The following is a 17217-nucleotide window of genomic DNA, read 5'->3' as shown; positions in this document are numbered from 1 at the left end:
TTAAACGGAGTATGAGATTAACAAACAAAAAATTATTGAATAGGTACGAACGCAACGCGGTATCGCAGTGGTAACATATAGTTGAGTTAATTGCAAGGTAAAGCATTGTAATTATGATTCAAAATAACACTAATAACGCTTTGATATGCTTATAATGGCTAACGCGACTTGAGTTAACACAACTTAAGACTAATATAATTAGGTAAATTCTATATCATGAGTTATAACGATGAGTATTAACATATTCTTTGGATTTTTTATTGAACTTAGTCATATATGTATACGTCGTCGCGTATTTAAACTTATCATTAAATTACATGTTGTCATCTATGGGTAAAATACATAGTTTAGATAATGCTCGTTTACTTACACCATGACTAGTCTTAATGGTAACAACGCGTGTTATACCGTCTGATCCTGTGTGAGTTTCTACGATTCGACCTAATGGCCAGATGATCGGAGGAGTACTTTCATTTTTTATTAGCACCATAGTGCCTACCTTTATATTTGTATTTTCCATACGCTTGCATTTGGAACGTTGGTGTAGCTGCGAGATATACTCCTGCGACCATCTGGACCAGAAGTTTTGTTTTATCTGTGTTATTAGTTGGTAGCGTGTTAGACGATTTAGAGGCACTTCAGTGAGGTCGTGCTCGGGTATTGCATTAAGAGCTTCGCCTATAATAAAATGCCCGGGAGTTAGCGCTTGCAAAGATCCGTAGGATCATTGGTTATTGGCGTAAGTGGCCTGGAATTTAAGCATGACTCTATTTGTAGCAAAGCGGTGAGAAGTTCTTCGAATGATAGTACGTTTGTACCGATGATTTTCTTCATGTGGGTTTTGGCAGACTTGACTGCTGCTTCCCAGAGTCCACCCATGTGTGGAGGGATAAACTTCCAAGTAACGAACTGCCCAACTAAGAATTCTTTTAATTGCGCCTGAGTGGTTTTCTTAGCAAGCTAAGAAAACCTAATTCTTTTAGCTCCTTCAGCTGGTTATTAGCACCAACAAATGTGGTGCTGTTATCTGAATACAAGGTGAGACACCTACCCCTTCGAGCGATGAATCTTTTCATCGCGTTTAAAAAGGCTACTGTGGTTAGGTCCGGAACCAGCTCAAAATGTACCGCCTTAGTGGCCAAACAAATGAAAATAGATAGATATGCTTTTTCGGTTTTGTTCCGCGAAATTTTAATATTAAATGGACCAGCGTAATCTACGCCTGTATTTAGAAATGGGCGCGCCTGAGTCACCCGATGAATGGGCAGATTGCCCATTAACTGCGTGGCTATAGTGGGTTTTACGCGATAGCAGATGATGCATTTTCTTAATACGCGGCGAATCGCGTCTTTACCAGATATTGGCCAGTAATTATTGCGGACATCTGCGAGTATTGCCTGTGTTCCGGCGTGTAAATTTCTATAATGATGACGGCATTATTCGCGCGGGGGGAAGGTTAAGGCACGCGCCCATCGAATACAGCAGAAAATACCCAATCATATTGCCTAAAAAACATCACCTCACAGAACTAATCATTAGAGATGCTCATCTCTAATGATTAGTTCTGTGAGGTGATGTTTGTTAGGCAATATGATTGGGTATTTTCTGCTGTATTCGATGGGCGCGTGCCTTAACCTTCCCCCCGCGCGAATAATGCCGTCATCATCAAGGAAAGGGTGCAAGGTTAGCATCTTACTTTTGGAATTTATTTTTCGTTGATCGCGAAGATCATGTAGTTCCTGGTGGAATTCGTTGGCTTGGCAGATTTTAATAGCTATAATTAATGCCTTGTTCGTCTCTTGAACTGTTAACGGTTGGTTTGATCGATTGGAGTTCAATGCGTTGCTCTTAAAGCGTAGGCAGTACGCTATGACTCGTTTTAGTTTTGCAAGTGATGAAAATCTTTTAATTATACTGGAATTGGTTTTAGAGCTTTTATCTTGTACTATCAGGCTTATGACACGTCCTTCCGGAACCTTATCGGAGGCCTTTCCGGATTTGAGTGGTTGTGGAGAGGCACCGTGCTGAAGAAATTTTGGGCCCTTCCACCATAGTTCCATTGACTTTATTTTTTCAGGATTGATTCCTCTTGATAACAGGTCTGCTGGGTTTTCTTCGGATTTGACGTGATACCATGGGGCATCATGTGTGATACGTTTTATCTTCGCCACTCTGTTGGCGACGAATGTGTGCCATCTGCTTGGGTCGCTGGATATCCATGATAAAGCTATCATGGAATCACTCCAGTAGTATGTGTTGTGCACTTGCACAGTCAGTGCTTGAGAGACCTTTTGGCATAAATTAACCAATAACGTGGCTCCACAGAGTTCCAGTCTCGGTAATGATACTTTCTTTATAGGTGCAATTCGCGATTTGGCACATAGAAGGTTTACTGTATATTTTCCTTGGGAGTTTGCGCTGCGCAAGTATACACAGGCGCCATATGCTGCCTCGAATGCATCGCAGAATCCGTGTAGTTCTACTTGAGTGGGATTGTCGCATAGGATTTTGCGTGGAATGGTGATGCTTTCAAGGAATTTGATTTGCGCTCTCCAATGAATCCACATAGCATGAGTGTCTCCTATGATATCGTCATCCCAGTCTTTCTTCATTTGCCATAGACGTTGCATTATTATTTTAGCTCGTACCACAATGGGACCTATCCAACCAAGAGGGTCATAAATTTCCGCTATTTTTGATAAGATGTAGCGTTTCGTGGTCCTCTTTGGTTCGTTTTCTTGCTTAATGCAGTAGTGAAATGTGTCGATAGCGGTGTTCCACCATAGACCGAGAACCTTAGTTGTATCTCCGAGTCTTACAGTGTTTTCGTTGGCATCTGAGTCACTTATTTCTTTGGCGTTAGACTTCCATTTACTAAGATTAAATTTTGCGCTTGATAGAATGCTGATGACGTCGTATTTTATCTTCTTTAATTCCTCGATTGAATTGGCTCCTGTTAACAGGTCGTCCACATAAAAATCTTTCAGTATTATTTCGCTTGCTTGTGGATACTGTTTCTTGAGTTGATGTGCTGTTTTTTGCAACGATCTTATTGCTAAGAACGATGAACTAGACATACCATAGGTGACTGTATTCAACTCGAATGCCCGGATGGGTTCCTCTTTCGACCATCTCCAGAGTACTCGTTGCAGTTTACGATGGTCTTCTGTTACTTCGACCTGTCTGTACATTTTGGTGATGTCTGCGGCCATTGCATAATCATGCTGTCGAAGGCGTACGACAATATCGAATAGATCTTCCTGTAAATTCGACCCTATCTTGAGGAAGTCATTTAGAGAGTTACCAGCAGTTGTTTTGCATGAAGCATCGAATACTACTCTTAGCTTCGTGGTTGCACTGTCTTCTTTTATGACCGCATGATGCGGGATGTAGTAACTAGGCTTGTCATTCATCCTTGTTGCTGGTATTTCTGTCATGTGATTCAGGTTGTGGTATTCAAGCATGAATTCGTGATATTGTCGCTTGAGATCGGGTTGTCTTTCTAATTTGCCCTCTAATGCTTTCAGACGTTTTTCGGCGATTTTGTAGGATTCGCCTAAATTTTGGATACCATCCTTGATCAGTAAGTGTACAACGAAGCGACCGTCTGTCCTTCTAGAATGAGTGGCATTAAAGTGTTCTTCGCACTGGATCTCTTCCTGTGATCGAAGCTTTGTCGGTTGTAGTTCCTCTATCTGCCAGAATTTCTCCAATTGTTTCCGGAGTTCCATACTCGTGGCTACGCCACAATGAATTTTATGTTGTTGTCGGTGTGTATCATTGGCTGGTATGTCTCCTGAAACTATCCAGCCTAATAGAGTTTGATGAAGCGTGGGCCCGTTTCTAAAAATTTTGATTTGATTAAGCTTTAATATATTCCAAGAAACGGATGCGCCTAATAATATGTCTATGTCGCCTGGAACGTTATAATTTGGATCTGCTAACTCTAAATTATGTGGAATGTTGAGATTATCCTTTTTTATTTTAAATATAGGTAATGGATCAGTAATGCTGTCGACTATTACTAAAGGAATTTTCGCTTGATATTTGGATGTACGCGATTGAATTACTGCGTTTGTCTGATGTGTTGCACTTATTGGCGTGTTGCTCATGCCTTTAATATTTTTATCTGTAGTCTTGTATCGCAGCTTTAATTTGTTATTTAATTTTCGCGTGATAAAATTTGAGTGCGATCCGTTGTCAAGAAGAGCTCGACATTTATGTAAGTTTCCTTGCGAGTCATGAATAAGTATGATAGCCGTGGAGAGTAGGACTTGAGAAGGTTCTTTCATTGCGAGATGATTAATAAGTACAGGCGAATCCGCTGCCAAGGCTGTTGTGCCTTGTTTTTTCACGGTATTCCCTTCAGCTAATTTAGTTTGAGACGCGTCTTGTGATTTTGTTTCCTGATCCGTTTCCGCTGCCGAGACGTTAGACTTGTGTAACAATGTGTTGTGATATCCGTTGCATAATTTGCAGTTGGAAGCCTTGCAGCCCTTGCCATGATAATGCTTGAGGCATTTCACGCATAAACGTTTTTTTCTTATTTCCGTGTTTCCATCGGCGACGGCCATACTGAGAAACAAACTACACTCGTTGATCTTATGATCATTTGAGCAAAGTGAACACGCGGTACTACTAGCTGCGACATACGAACGCGAGATATTTTTTCCTTGACTTTGAGCTATTTTGTTATTGTTACGACTATCGCTGAGGGGCTGAGTGCCTCGACTTGCTCTGAACACTGCCTCTAAACATGCACTGCGATTGATGAGAAAGTTTATGAAGTTATCTAGGGTGGGAAATTCGTCGGTGTCCGACAGTGTAAATTCCCATTCCCTACGGGAATTTTTATCAATTTTGGGCAACATGATATGTATAACCCATATGGCAAAGTGTTCTATTGGTTGACCGAATTTCGCTAAATTTTGCGTAATTTGTGATATGTTATCTGCTAATTGTCTAAGATCCGCATGTGATTCCCTTGGGATAGGTGGCATGTCTAATAATGTTTGAATGAGGTGATGTGTAATTAACCTTTTATTTTCAAATCTTTGCTTTAAGGAGGTCCATGCTACTTCATAATTGTCATTGGTAATCTCCAAGGTGGTTATCACCTTTGCCGCCTCACCTGTCAATGCGGATCTTAGATAATGCAGTTTTTGAACGGCAGGGATAGACGCATTTGGTGCGATCAGTGATTGAAATAAATCGCGGAATGGAATCCACTGCTCATAGTTATCGTCAAATTTAGGCAGCTCGATAGTCGGAAGCTTATCTGCCGGCCTGAACACGAATTGTTCATTACCAACATTGCCAATGTTGCGTTGTGCATTTATTTGAACATCTTGATAAGTTTGCAATGGAGGAGCTCGCTCGCGAATTTGTAGTTTTCGTGCAGCAGTTATTAATTGGTAATATCTGTTTTCAAATTCCTGCCTATCTGTTTGTTGCGTTTCCGCCGCGTCCGCGTCTTCGATTTTATCTTGAATTACTTCAAATTCAGTTAATAGGCCCTCGGTCTTTTCTATTCGCAACGGTAGCTCTTCTTTATTTTCTGGCAACTCGTCAATGCGCTGAATAAAATTACTGAAATTCGTTAATTTCGCCTTTACTCTACCGCGTTGCTTTACTAACAGTGCTAATTCCGCCATATTAATGTGATGAAATTATTTTGCCTCTTGTGAGAGGGATAGAAATAGAGTGACGAACGAGCTTCTCCGTGCGAGCCTGTCGTATAATTCTGCGAGCGCCAACTCAACGATTACATATGCGATACGGTAGACAAGAAATATAACCTATATGATACATATAATCACGTGGTCGTACGCCTAATATTCTCAATCACTGATTAATCGTGGTAAGAGTGACTACGATACAAGCCTGGATTGTATAGAAATACTTGCGCTGTTGTCTCTGGAATGTGGAAGCTGCGGGAGTTGCGATGATGGCCGTTGAAACCAGAAGGTTGACGATCACGCTGTTGTTCTGCGCCGCGTCGATCTGCCTCCTTTACGGCCGTGTCGCTGTCTCTCTCGAATGGCGAGAGCGAGAGAGAGGGAGAGAGCCGCTTTGCGCTGTCCTTTTCTCGACGTGCGCCTGCACGTGCGTGTCCGTTTCTCTCTTGTGTGTATGAGAGAATGAATGAATAGGCGTTTATTACTGTCCTAGGGCAAGCCCTCTAAGGACAGGCAGATACATAGCAAGAACAGATAAAGAAGAAAAGTGTCGACTTAAGACTAAATTATAAACATAAAAAAAAATAAAAAAAAATAACATAAAAATAAAAAAAACTAAAGTAGAATAACGATGCATAGAATACAGATAAAGTATCGCAATAACAAAAGTAAAGATAAAGACTAAGAAATGCTCAGAAACGAAGATACACAACTATACGGGAGATTGAATAGCAAGGAACAAGCAATAAGTGAAAGAAAACAAATATGTGTATATATTGCCGCAAAAGAAGAGAAAACAAATGAGAGTGATGATTAGGGAATTTGCGTGGAACAAGAGAGAACAAAATAAGGTAGAGTAGCATGAGAATTAAGGCGGAGGCTGGGACTGAGACGCACCACGCTGCTGCAAAAAATCGAAGAGGCCACGTCTGAAGGAGCGAGTAGACTCAGCACTGCGAACAGCAATGGGGAGAGAGTTCCAGAAAGAGGGAGCGGTAAAGGCGAAGGAACGCTGGAATGTAGAGGTGCGGCAGGAGGGGATCGCTAGGTCCAGTGGGGAAGCTCTGGAGGCCGTTCTGGGTCTTGGACAGGGCAAGAGCAAGGAGGCTAAGTAGGGAGGGATGCCTGTACGGAGGATGGCAAAGATGAAGCAGCCGAAGAGGTAAAGTCTCCTGTCATCCGCCCTCAGCCAGCCAAGCTGAGAATAAAAATGTGAGACGTGATCATCCCAGCGGAGGTCGCAAATGAAGCGTACGCAGGTGTTCATCAGACGCCTGAGCTGAAGGCGATGCGACCCGGTGAGGTCTGTCAAGACGGCAGAGCAATAGTCAAAGATAGGGAAGATCAGAGAGGACACGAGGCGAACGCGCAGGGGACGTGAGAGGCAGTGCCGGTAATACTTGAGGCGCCAGAGTACGCCGTTCACGCGCTGGGACACAGACCTGACCTGCTCGTTCCAGCTAAGAGTGCTGGTGAAGATCAAGCCAAGATTGACCACCCGATCGGTGACCTCGATAGGAGTGCCGTTAATTTCCAAAACGATGTTGTTATTAGCAAGAATATTATTGACATAGCGAGCACTACCTAGGAGGATGGCCTTAGTTTTCATGGCGTTCAAGGTGAGTCGGTTGTTGCGAGCCCATTGCTCTATCGCGGAGATGTCCTCTCTGATCCTCCCAAGCGCGTATTCGAGATCGGCAGGAGAGAAGTCCAGGTAGATCTGCAGATCGTCCGCGTAGAGTAGATGTCGGCTGTGGCGAATCACTGTCCTCAGGTCATTAATAAATAGAGCAAAAAGCAGGGGGCCGATAACGGAGCCCTGAGGAACGCCTGCTTGGATAAGACTCCAAGAAGAGAAGCCGTCGTGACCGCGGACACGCTGGGACCTGCCAGAGAGGTAAGACTCGAACCAGCGAAGGACGGGGCGGGAGATGTGGAAGTGCGGAAGCTTACGCAGAAGCAGCTCGTGGCTGACGGAGTCGAAGGCCTTCGAGAAGTCGAATAGGATGAGGAGGGTGACCTTTCTCTGATCAACGGCCCGTCTAACGTCGTCCGCCAGCTTGACGAGCGCAGTCTGTGTGCTGTAACCGCAGCGGAAGCCGGATTGGAGAGGATCGAGGAGATGGAGAGAGGAGAGATGGAAAGAGAGCTGATCGAAGACAATGCGCTCGAGGATCTTGGAGAGAAAACAGAGGAGAGAAATAGGGCGGTAGTCGGAAGGAGAGGAGGGAGTTTTGACCTTGGGAAGAGGGATAATGTGGGAGCGCTTCCAAGAGGAAGGAAAAGTGGAGGAGTTTAATGATAAGTTCAGGAGATCGAGGATGATATGGAAGATGAAGGGGAGACAATCAAGAATAAAGCGGCGACTCAAGTTGTCAGGATCTGCGGCATTAGAGGAGCATCTGGTGAGCGCCCTATGGAGGACAATGGGCGTGATGTTTAGAAAGTAAAATGAAGAGGGATGAGATAAGGAGATAGATGAAGATGGGGAAGAGCTAGGAGGAGAGAGAGGGACCGACAGAGGGGAGGAGGCAAGAGGATGAGGGGAGAGAGGAGAGAGATGAGCGGAGCAGAAAAAGGAGTTGAGTTGGTCGAGAGAGAGGTCAAGTGTCGAAGAGGAGGAGCGAGATTTGGCAAGACCCAGTGATCGTAGCTCAGACCACAGCCGGGCGGGCGATGCTGCAGAATCCAAGCGTCGACCGAGATAGCCACTTCTGGCAGTGTCTAACAGGATATTCACCCTGTTACGCAGGGATCGGAAGGTGGCCAACCTAGCAAGAGTGGGACACCGACGAGAGAGAGGGAGAATCCGAGATGTCCTTGACGGCTGCCGATGATCCTCTCGAACGAGGATAAGAGGCGTGTGGTGCACCACGATGATTGTGGCGATGGCCCGTTTGATGTGTAAGCAAATGGGGGGGAGGGTCGTACCTCTTTTCGCCTTTCCGGCGATGGCTCGCGGGCTCGCGAGGATGCAATTATGGCGGCGCTACACCGCCGGTCCACGTGCACGATCGAGGATATTTTTATCTCGCTGTATGCTGCTTCATAGCGGCGACCGCGTGCTTGCTGCGTGGTTCTTGCCTTAATTCGGCGGTTACCGGATAGCACTGAGTCCGTATCGTTGCAACGGTGGTCGTCTCAAAATGGTGCGTGGGTTCCTTCTTCTTGGGTACGATTGCTGTGCCCTCGTGGTCGGGAGAATTATGTAGACTTCACATCCGGCTCGAAGGACCAATATGTGCGATTGTACTCAATCGACTTTAGGAAGGGATGATAGAAGTTCTGGTCACAATTCTGATGATACCCTTTATTTCACGCACGTGAGTTGCGATTGCGTCGATGACCCGAGAAGAAGTGAGTTACGGAAGCGCGCGCTGTCGCTTGAGATTCCCCCACAAGTACATAAAATGTAGCGGCGTCCTGCCGGTAGATCGCATGATGGCCGCGAGCTTAGATGGCGTTAGCGTAACGCGTAGGATCAAACACTCTCATTGCTTTTAGCAAGATTCCCCTGTCCACCGAATCAAACGCCGCTTTCAGGTCAACAAACACTGCCACCATTTTCCTTCCCTTCCTTTCTATCTGCCTATTCACTAAATAATTTAAAACGTATTTATTATCCAGTGTCCCCACCCCCTTTCTGAATCCCGTTTGATTCGGTAGAATCAATTCTTTTCCCTTCACTTCCTCCCTTAGTTTTTTCGCCAATGCCGCCGTATAATCTTATACATCGTCGGCATGATCGTCATTATAATCCCTAGAATCCCCCACTACTTTACCCTGTCCCCTCTTCAATATTGGCACTAACACCCCTTTATTCCAATCCTTCGGCCATCCTTCAACCCCTCCAAATCTTATTGCACGTCTTCCAAATCCATTCATCTATCTCCTCTCCTTCATATTTCCAAGCCTCCCCCGGCACCTCATCCATCCGTATCGCCTTTCCATCCTTTATCTTTCCCAATACTCCAACTATATCCCTTCTATCCAACTCACTCTCCTCCTCCAGCCTCTCCTCTCTTCCCATCCCCCCATCACCCTCCTCTCTGTTCTTTCCATCAATCTCTTAAAGTATTTTTCCCATTCCTCCATTCTTATCTCTGTTTATCCCCTTCCATTTCTTCCTTTCTCTATTTATAATCCTCCACACTTGCCCCACCGATTTTGCCTCCTCCGCCTTTCTTTCCCATCTCCTGTTCTTTTCCCTTTTTTTCTCCTCACATATTTCCTTATATTCCTTCTCTTCTTTCTTATATTGTTGCCCTTCTCTCTACCCCCTCCTCCACTCTCTTAGTGTCCTTCTAACCTTTCTCTTCTTCTCCCTGACTCCTCATCCTACCAACCTCTCCCTTTTTTCTCCTCTATTCTTCCTTCCTCTTCCATTCTTTCTAGCGTACCTCTTATCCTCTTTCCTACGTCTTTTATTCCTTCTTGCACCTCATCTTCTTTTACCTCTACCCTTCCCAACTCCCTCCTGAACCGCTCTCTACCCTCTTCATCCCATCTTCCTCTATGTCCTATCTTGCATTTCCTTCCTTTCTGTTTTTTCTTTCTTTCTCCCTCTTTTAATCTTACTACTATTGGATGATGATCCGAATCTATTTGATCCCCTATCTCTAAGCTTTCTATCTCTTCCTCCACACCTTTATTTACTAAAATAACATCAATTACTAATTTTCCTCTACCCCCTGAATATGTCCAGTTACCTTCCTCATCCCCCCACTTATTTCTCCGTTTAAAATCCATCATCCCCTCTCTCTTATAAACTCTATCAACTTTCTTCCCTCCTTATTCATCTTCTTATCAATTGACTTTCTTCCTTTTTCCCCCTCCCCCACTCATCTTCATTTAGTTTTCCTCCCTCCTCCCCTGTCCTAGCATTAAAATTCCCCCCCACATATTGTTCTTATCTCTTCTTCCCTTTTCTCCATCTATCTCCTCAGGTCTAACCTCTCTCCTAACTTCTAACTTCTCTCCTAAATCCTGGTTCGCATACACTCCCACTACTCTTAATCGCCCCCCCCATACTTAATCTCCTCCTTAATCCCCTCTTTTTTCCCTCGGTCATCTGTATCCTTTTCCACCAACTCCCTCCTAATTCTTAGCATCATACCCCCTATTGCTCTTCCTTTCTTATTTTTCCTCTTCGCCCACTGTACCTTCCACTCATATCCTTTCGGTAACTTCCCTTTAATATATTTCCATCCCTTTTCCTCTATCCATGTTTCTATCAATACCATCACTTCCCACTTTTCCACTCCATTCCAAAACTCTTTATCCTTATTCCTCAGACCTGCTACATTCCAAAAGGCTATACTGACTCCTTCATTCCTTCCCCCCTCCATCCTACTCCCCGTTTTCCCTCTCCCTCCTCCCTTCTTTTTTCTCTCCTCTCTTCCCTTTTTCCCTCTCTCCCTTTCCATCCCCGTGTTCTTTTTATCTGTTCCCGCAACTCCCCTTTCCCCCTCACCCCAATTACTCCCCCTGCCTTTTTCTCCTCCTCTCCTCCTCACTTCTTCCTCCTTCCCCCTCCCCGCTCAACGTCCTTCCCCTTTCCTTATCCCCATCCCATTTTCTCCCTCTCCCATCCCTCAATTCCTCTTTCTCTTCATTCCATCTCCACCATATCCCCTCTATCCAAATCCCCCCCTTACCCACTCTTATTCTCCTTTAATTCCTCACTAACTGCTATCCTTCTTAGCCTCTATCTCGTTCTTCTTTCTTCCCATGTCAGGTCTTTCTCTATCCAAATTCCTCTTTCCTCCTTTATTTTTTATTTATTTTTCAAAATCTCCCTCTTCATTTCTTCTTTCTCTACTGTCACTACTAACATACATCCACCTTCTCTCCTGCCCTCTTCTATTCTTCTTATCCCTTCCACCTTAGCCTTGCTTCTTAGTCTTAACCTACTAAGCTCCTCTAATTCACCTTTTATCTCTCCCCTCTCTTTCTTCCAACCTTTTACAATCACGTTCCTTCTCCTGCTCTCTCTCTCTTTACTCTCCCATCTTCTTTCTAGCTTCTTTACTCTTTCTTTCCATTCCTCTTCCTCCGCCTTCCCATCTCTTCCCTCTCTCTTTCTTTCCTCATTTTTCTTATCCCACTCTGCCCCTCTCTCCAAATTCCCTTCTTTAACTTCCTCTAACTCTTTTTCTAACTTCCCAATTCTTTCTACCAACTCCCCTCTTTGTTTCCTCCACCCTTCCTCTCTGACCCTCAATTCCTCTCTCATCTTCTCCACCTCTTTTTTTAGCGTCTCCTGCCCTTCTCCTGTTCTCCTTATTTCCTCCTTCACTCCCTCCAAACCTTCTCTCACCTCTAACTTATTTCCTCTCTCAAATTGGCAAATAACTCTTTTATTTTTCTCTCTAACCCCCCTCCTCCTTGCGGTGATCTGACCGTCTGATTACTCTTTTTAAATATCTCTGCTTCCTCCTTGTCTCCTAATGAGTTTCTACCTAGCCACTCTCTTTTTCTCTTCATATGCTCCTCTATATCCCCAGCGCTTCCTAATCTCTCTCTTCTCACTCTCCCCTTTATGTTTTCCATCGCACACTTCACAATCTGTGCTTCGTCACGCTCCTTATTTACCGCGTTATCCACTCTCTCCATTCTTTATACTCTATGCCCAAGGCCTCTCCTCGATAAATTCCCTAGACTCCCTGTCTCACTTCCTTATTACCTAACTCCTAACTTAACTCCTAACCTCACTATCGCCTGACTTTCCTTCTTTCCCTATTACCTTAACCCCTTCAGCCCCTCTCTCCCTTCACTTCTCTACCCCCCTTGTTCCGTCCTCTAACTTCTCTCACACACTCGCTCTCACCACTCTACTCCACCTCTCACAATCGCACTTCGCACCTTTACTCAACCACGCTGTCAACTCACACCTAATCAACCAGAAGCGGAAGTCCACTTTTTTAATAAAATGAATATTTTTTGAAATAATTAAGAAAAATTGTTGTTTTTTTCTTTAAGTATATTTCGAAATGTACAAAATCGCCGATTAATTTATAAGAAAAAGTTGTTCAGTATCTATACCTCTATAATATATATAAAGGTCAAAGTCGTCAAGGGTGGTGTAGTTTTTCCAAAGTTCTACCTACATTACAATAATATATTTCCTCAAAGTATATAATTAAAAAGTGAAAATTTTTTAATAATATTTTGGGGAATATATATTATTAAAATATATATTATATTGCATGTATATAATATATTACATACATTAATATTAAATTTTTATATAATTATTTATAAAAATAATAATTATTTCTAAGCCCTAGGCTATTTCTTTTATAAGTGACGTTTCTGAGCCAAAATATTAGACGCGCGGCCTGTAGTTCAGGTGTAGAACTGCGAGCGGACTGAGGAGCTTGAAAGAAAGCAGTAGGCGTCGCCTCAGAAATCGGCTTGAAATGTGCCAGTAATTCCGAGCTATAATTTTAATTAATAAAAATACTAATTAGCAGTATAATAAAAATTTCTTCAAAAAATTACTTTGAAAAATAATTTCCGCTTGTTTCAAATTTTATTTCTATTGTTAGTTCGTATATTTTTTATAAATGTCCCTGTACCAAGTAGTATTGCATTCCTGACTAGCACACATTTTATGGACATCCGTTTTAGGTCCATTTTACATCTGCATGTCCATGGACATGGAATGACATCCATCGTACTACTGTGTCCAAAAAGTAAGACCAGTTTTCAATTTAAATCGCGCGGGTAAACCGCACATAAATATTTTTTTCTAAGTTGCCGGCATTGTGACAGACATCTGTGACAAATTTCATGTCAAAACATTCATTAGTTTTTACTTACGCTTGGTTTTGTACAACGCTAAAAGTGCATTTGGCGATTTTTACAATGTTTAATTATATTGAGCAAAGAAATTGCATTAAATTTTGTTTGTGGAATAAAATTTCGGGTGCAGAAACATTTAGGATGTTGCAGAAAGCCTTCGGAGATCATGTTTTGTCAAAAAGGAATGTTTACAAATGGTATAAACAGTTCAAAGAAGGTCGTGAAAATATTGAAGACGAAGAGCGTTCCGGACGACTATCAACCTCTATGATAAACAACGTCAAAAAAATCGAAGAACTTGTGCTTGCTAATCATCGAATGACTGTTAGAAACCTTGCTGAAGCTATTCGCAAGAAGAGACCAGAATTGTGGGCAGACAATTCTTGGTTTTTGCGCTACGGTAATGTACCTTCTCACACTGTACTCATTCTTTGTTACTTTTTCGCTAAAAATTCGATCCATATCGTTCCACAACCACCATATTCGTCTAATTTAGCACCGTGTGACTTATGGCTATTTCCGAAACTCAAAAGACCACTGCGGGAAAATTGTTTTGAGACGATAGAAGAGATATAGCGTGAATCGCTGCGCGCTTTGAAAGCCATCCCGGAAGGCGACTTTAATTCTTGAATATTTCGAGGACTAAAAGAAACGTTGGTATAAGTGTGTTGTGTCGAAAGAGAATTACTTTGAAGACAACGAAATAAATTTGAAAAAATAAATAAATATTTTTTGAAATAAATAAAAACTGGCCTTACTTTTTGAACACATTAGTATGTCCGATTTTGAACGTCTATTAATGGCCAATTTTTGGACGTTTATAGGATATTCGTATTTGGATGTTAATCGAGAAGCGCGCTATTACCGCACAGGCATAATGTTTCATGCGTCTTTGACGCAAATACAAGGTATGTTTACATTTAAACATTTAAAAAATATCCATTTTATTTAAACAATTTTTGAAGTCTGCTCACGACGTGTTACTTTTGTTGACTACACAATTTTTTATGAAAAAAACATTTATGTATAAAAATTTAAAGAAAAATTACAAAGGAAAAATTACAATACCACTCACGTGGTATTAATAATTAAAGAGAAAGGGCTAATGCGAGTCAGTCACGCTGTTTTTTGTGCGTATAAAAAAATCTTATATTTATTAAGTTTTTGTTAACTTCCGAATTTCGTACGTTTTGACCCGAGTTTAGGTCATCTTTGGCAATAATACAATAATTGAAGCTTTTTCCCCGTCCATGGCGTAATTACGTGTTCTGTCTCTGTCCGTAATGGTTGGTCCGTGTGAAAATATCTTTGTTTTCTAAGATGTAACGGTACGATCAATATGTTTTTTAAATTTGTATTATACAGTATTTTAATTTCTTCACTTCGTGAAACGAGGCGAAGGGTCACAAACTACGCATACTTACTCAATAGTATGGATTAAAAACAGTGATATAAATTAAATTAAATTAAATTAACAATAGTACAATTGTTTAAAATATTTCACGAATTATAGCGTTGTAACAGTGTTACTTGTCAACATCACGGTCAGAGCTGTACTGTTTTCACGCGTTAGTTACTAAGCAGCACAGAAAGTAAAATTAAGCGGGAATAGAAAAGTTTACAAACAATAGATAAAAAATTAAAATCTTTCAAAGATACAAGTATAGGCATGATATAGGAACTCTATGTTCGCTTGCCTATTAAAGCCATTGTCTTGGCACTTTATATATAACATTTCTGAAATCAAGTGCTTTCCTAAAAAGTGCTCTTTGTCTAGGATTAAAACATTCTCTTAGTCAAAGTCGTGTTCACTAATAATTTTATGTTCTGTGATGACTGATTGTGTATTAGTATTCTATTTTATGTTATTCTTATGCTCTAATATTCTTGTTTTTAATTGTCTGCATGTTTGCTCCACATATGACATTATAATTTTTGCATAGAATTTTATAGATCCTGTTTTTTTTTTAGACATTTTAGGGAGATTGTCTTTGTGTCTTCTAATGTTTAACCGCAATTTATTTAGACTGGAATATGAAATTTTAGTATCGAGTTAGTGACATTTTTAAATTTATAACAAATTGAATGGATGTACGGGATAGTGAACTATTTCTTTCTGTCAGTACATTCACTCAAATTTTTGTTGTAGGAAACTTTTCTTTCGTCTTTTCTTTCGTTTTTGTTTCATGAATAGGTAGTCAAGTCTAGAATTTATGGTGATAAAAATAAAATCGGTGTAATCATTATTTAGAAGTATCTCAATGATCACTTTTAAATTATCCCGTTGAAATATGGGATGTGAATAAAATTGCCCTATTCATCATGCCTATAATTGTATCCCTCTTCTGTGAAAAAAGGTGTTGCAAAAATAATTAAGGTATCTCCCAGAAAAGGTGTGCTTGTGGTACCAGTTGAACTCTAAAGTCATGTATTTTTTAAAGTCACATTGAGGAAATTCAACGTGTCGTCCCCCATTTCTAAAGTAAATTATATTAGATGTTAAACTTAATTCCTGCCGCTCGCTACTAGAGGGTGTTGGTTCCAACACTGGTGAGTTTCGATGATGAAGTTATATGTCTTTTGTAGTTTAGACATTGCTGAAAGTGATTCAATCCTCATAGATTAGATTTCTCGACGCCAAAGACATTTTCCAATCGACTGAAAATGAATCGCGATAAGCTGTTTTTCCAACATGTGCTTCTTCACCACTTCGACCTCAAGAAAACCGTAACTAAAGCGCATCGCTTATTATCCAAAATGTATGGTGATGAAACTCCATCGGAAAAAACATGTAGAGTTTAGTTTGAACGCTTCCAAAACGGTGATTTTGATGTGAGAGACAAAGAACGTCCAGGAACAGCCAAAAAAATTTAAAGATGTCGAGCTGCAAGAATTGCTCGATGAAAATCCAGCCCAAACGCTTTTAGAGTTGTCGGAACAGTTAAATGTTACTCTAATGGCCGTTTCAAAACGCTTGCATGCCATAGAAAAAATTCATAAGGAAGGGAAATGGCTACCACACAAGTTGTCAGAAAATGCTATTTTGAATCGTTTGACTATTGCGACTTCTTTGCTTGCTAGGCAAAAGAAAAAGAGTTTTTTGTGGCACATCGTGACTGCCGATAAAAAATGATTTTATTTTAATAATCCTAAGCGGAAAAAATCATGAGTAAACTCCGGCCAACCATCTGCTTCAACGCCGAAGAAGAATATTTACGGGCGTAAGACCTTGCTGTGCGTTTGGTGGAACCAGAAAGGTGTGTTGTATTACGAACTTTTGGGTCCAAATAAAACCGTTACAACTGATCGCTACCAACAGCAATTATATCGATTGAGTGACGTATTGATGCAAAGAAGATCATCCGTAGTCAACATGCAAAATCATTTTGTTGCATGATAACGCTCGACCGCATGTTGCAAAAAGCGTGAAGCAAGTACTTCGCGAGCTTGAATGGGAAGTTCTGCCGCATCCAGTGTACTCTCCAGACTTGGCACCGTCAGATTACCATTTCTTCTGATTGATGCAATACGCACTTATAAACACACACTTCTCCAGTTACAACAAGGTCCAAAAATGGGTGAATAAATGGTTTGCCTCGAAAGACACCGCGTTCTACCGTCGTGGAATTGCCCTGTTGCCAAAGAGATGGAAAAAAGTAGAAAAAAATGAAAGAAAATTACTTTGATTAAGATGTTTATTTATCTTCCCTTTGAAACAAATCGATTTTATAGA

At 41.6% G+C, this 17217-nt stretch overlaps 1 protein-coding gene across 1 annotated transcript; it reads right to left on the bottom strand.

The window, feature by feature from the left end:
• Window positions 1-313: 313 nt before the first annotated feature.
• Window positions 314-5654, bottom strand: LOC105206729. The gene is made up of 2 exons (XM_039448440.1): window positions 1697-5654; window positions 314-678 (listed from the first exon to the last, which is right to left on the bottom strand). The coding sequence occupies exons 1-2, from the start codon at window positions 5652-5654 to the stop codon at window positions 314-316; spliced, it is 4323 nt and encodes a 1440-aa protein (XP_039304374.1).
• Window positions 5655-17217: the final 11563 nt, after the last annotated feature.

The sequence above is a fragment of the Solenopsis invicta genome, chromosome 4 (assembly GCF_016802725.1).
Source record: "Solenopsis invicta isolate M01_SB chromosome 4, UNIL_Sinv_3.0, whole genome shotgun sequence".
Classification (NCBI taxonomy): Eukaryota; Metazoa; Arthropoda; class Insecta; order Hymenoptera; family Formicidae; genus Solenopsis; species Solenopsis invicta.
Note: the sequence above shows the minus strand (reverse complement) of the source record. Positions and strands in the feature narration are given on the sequence as shown.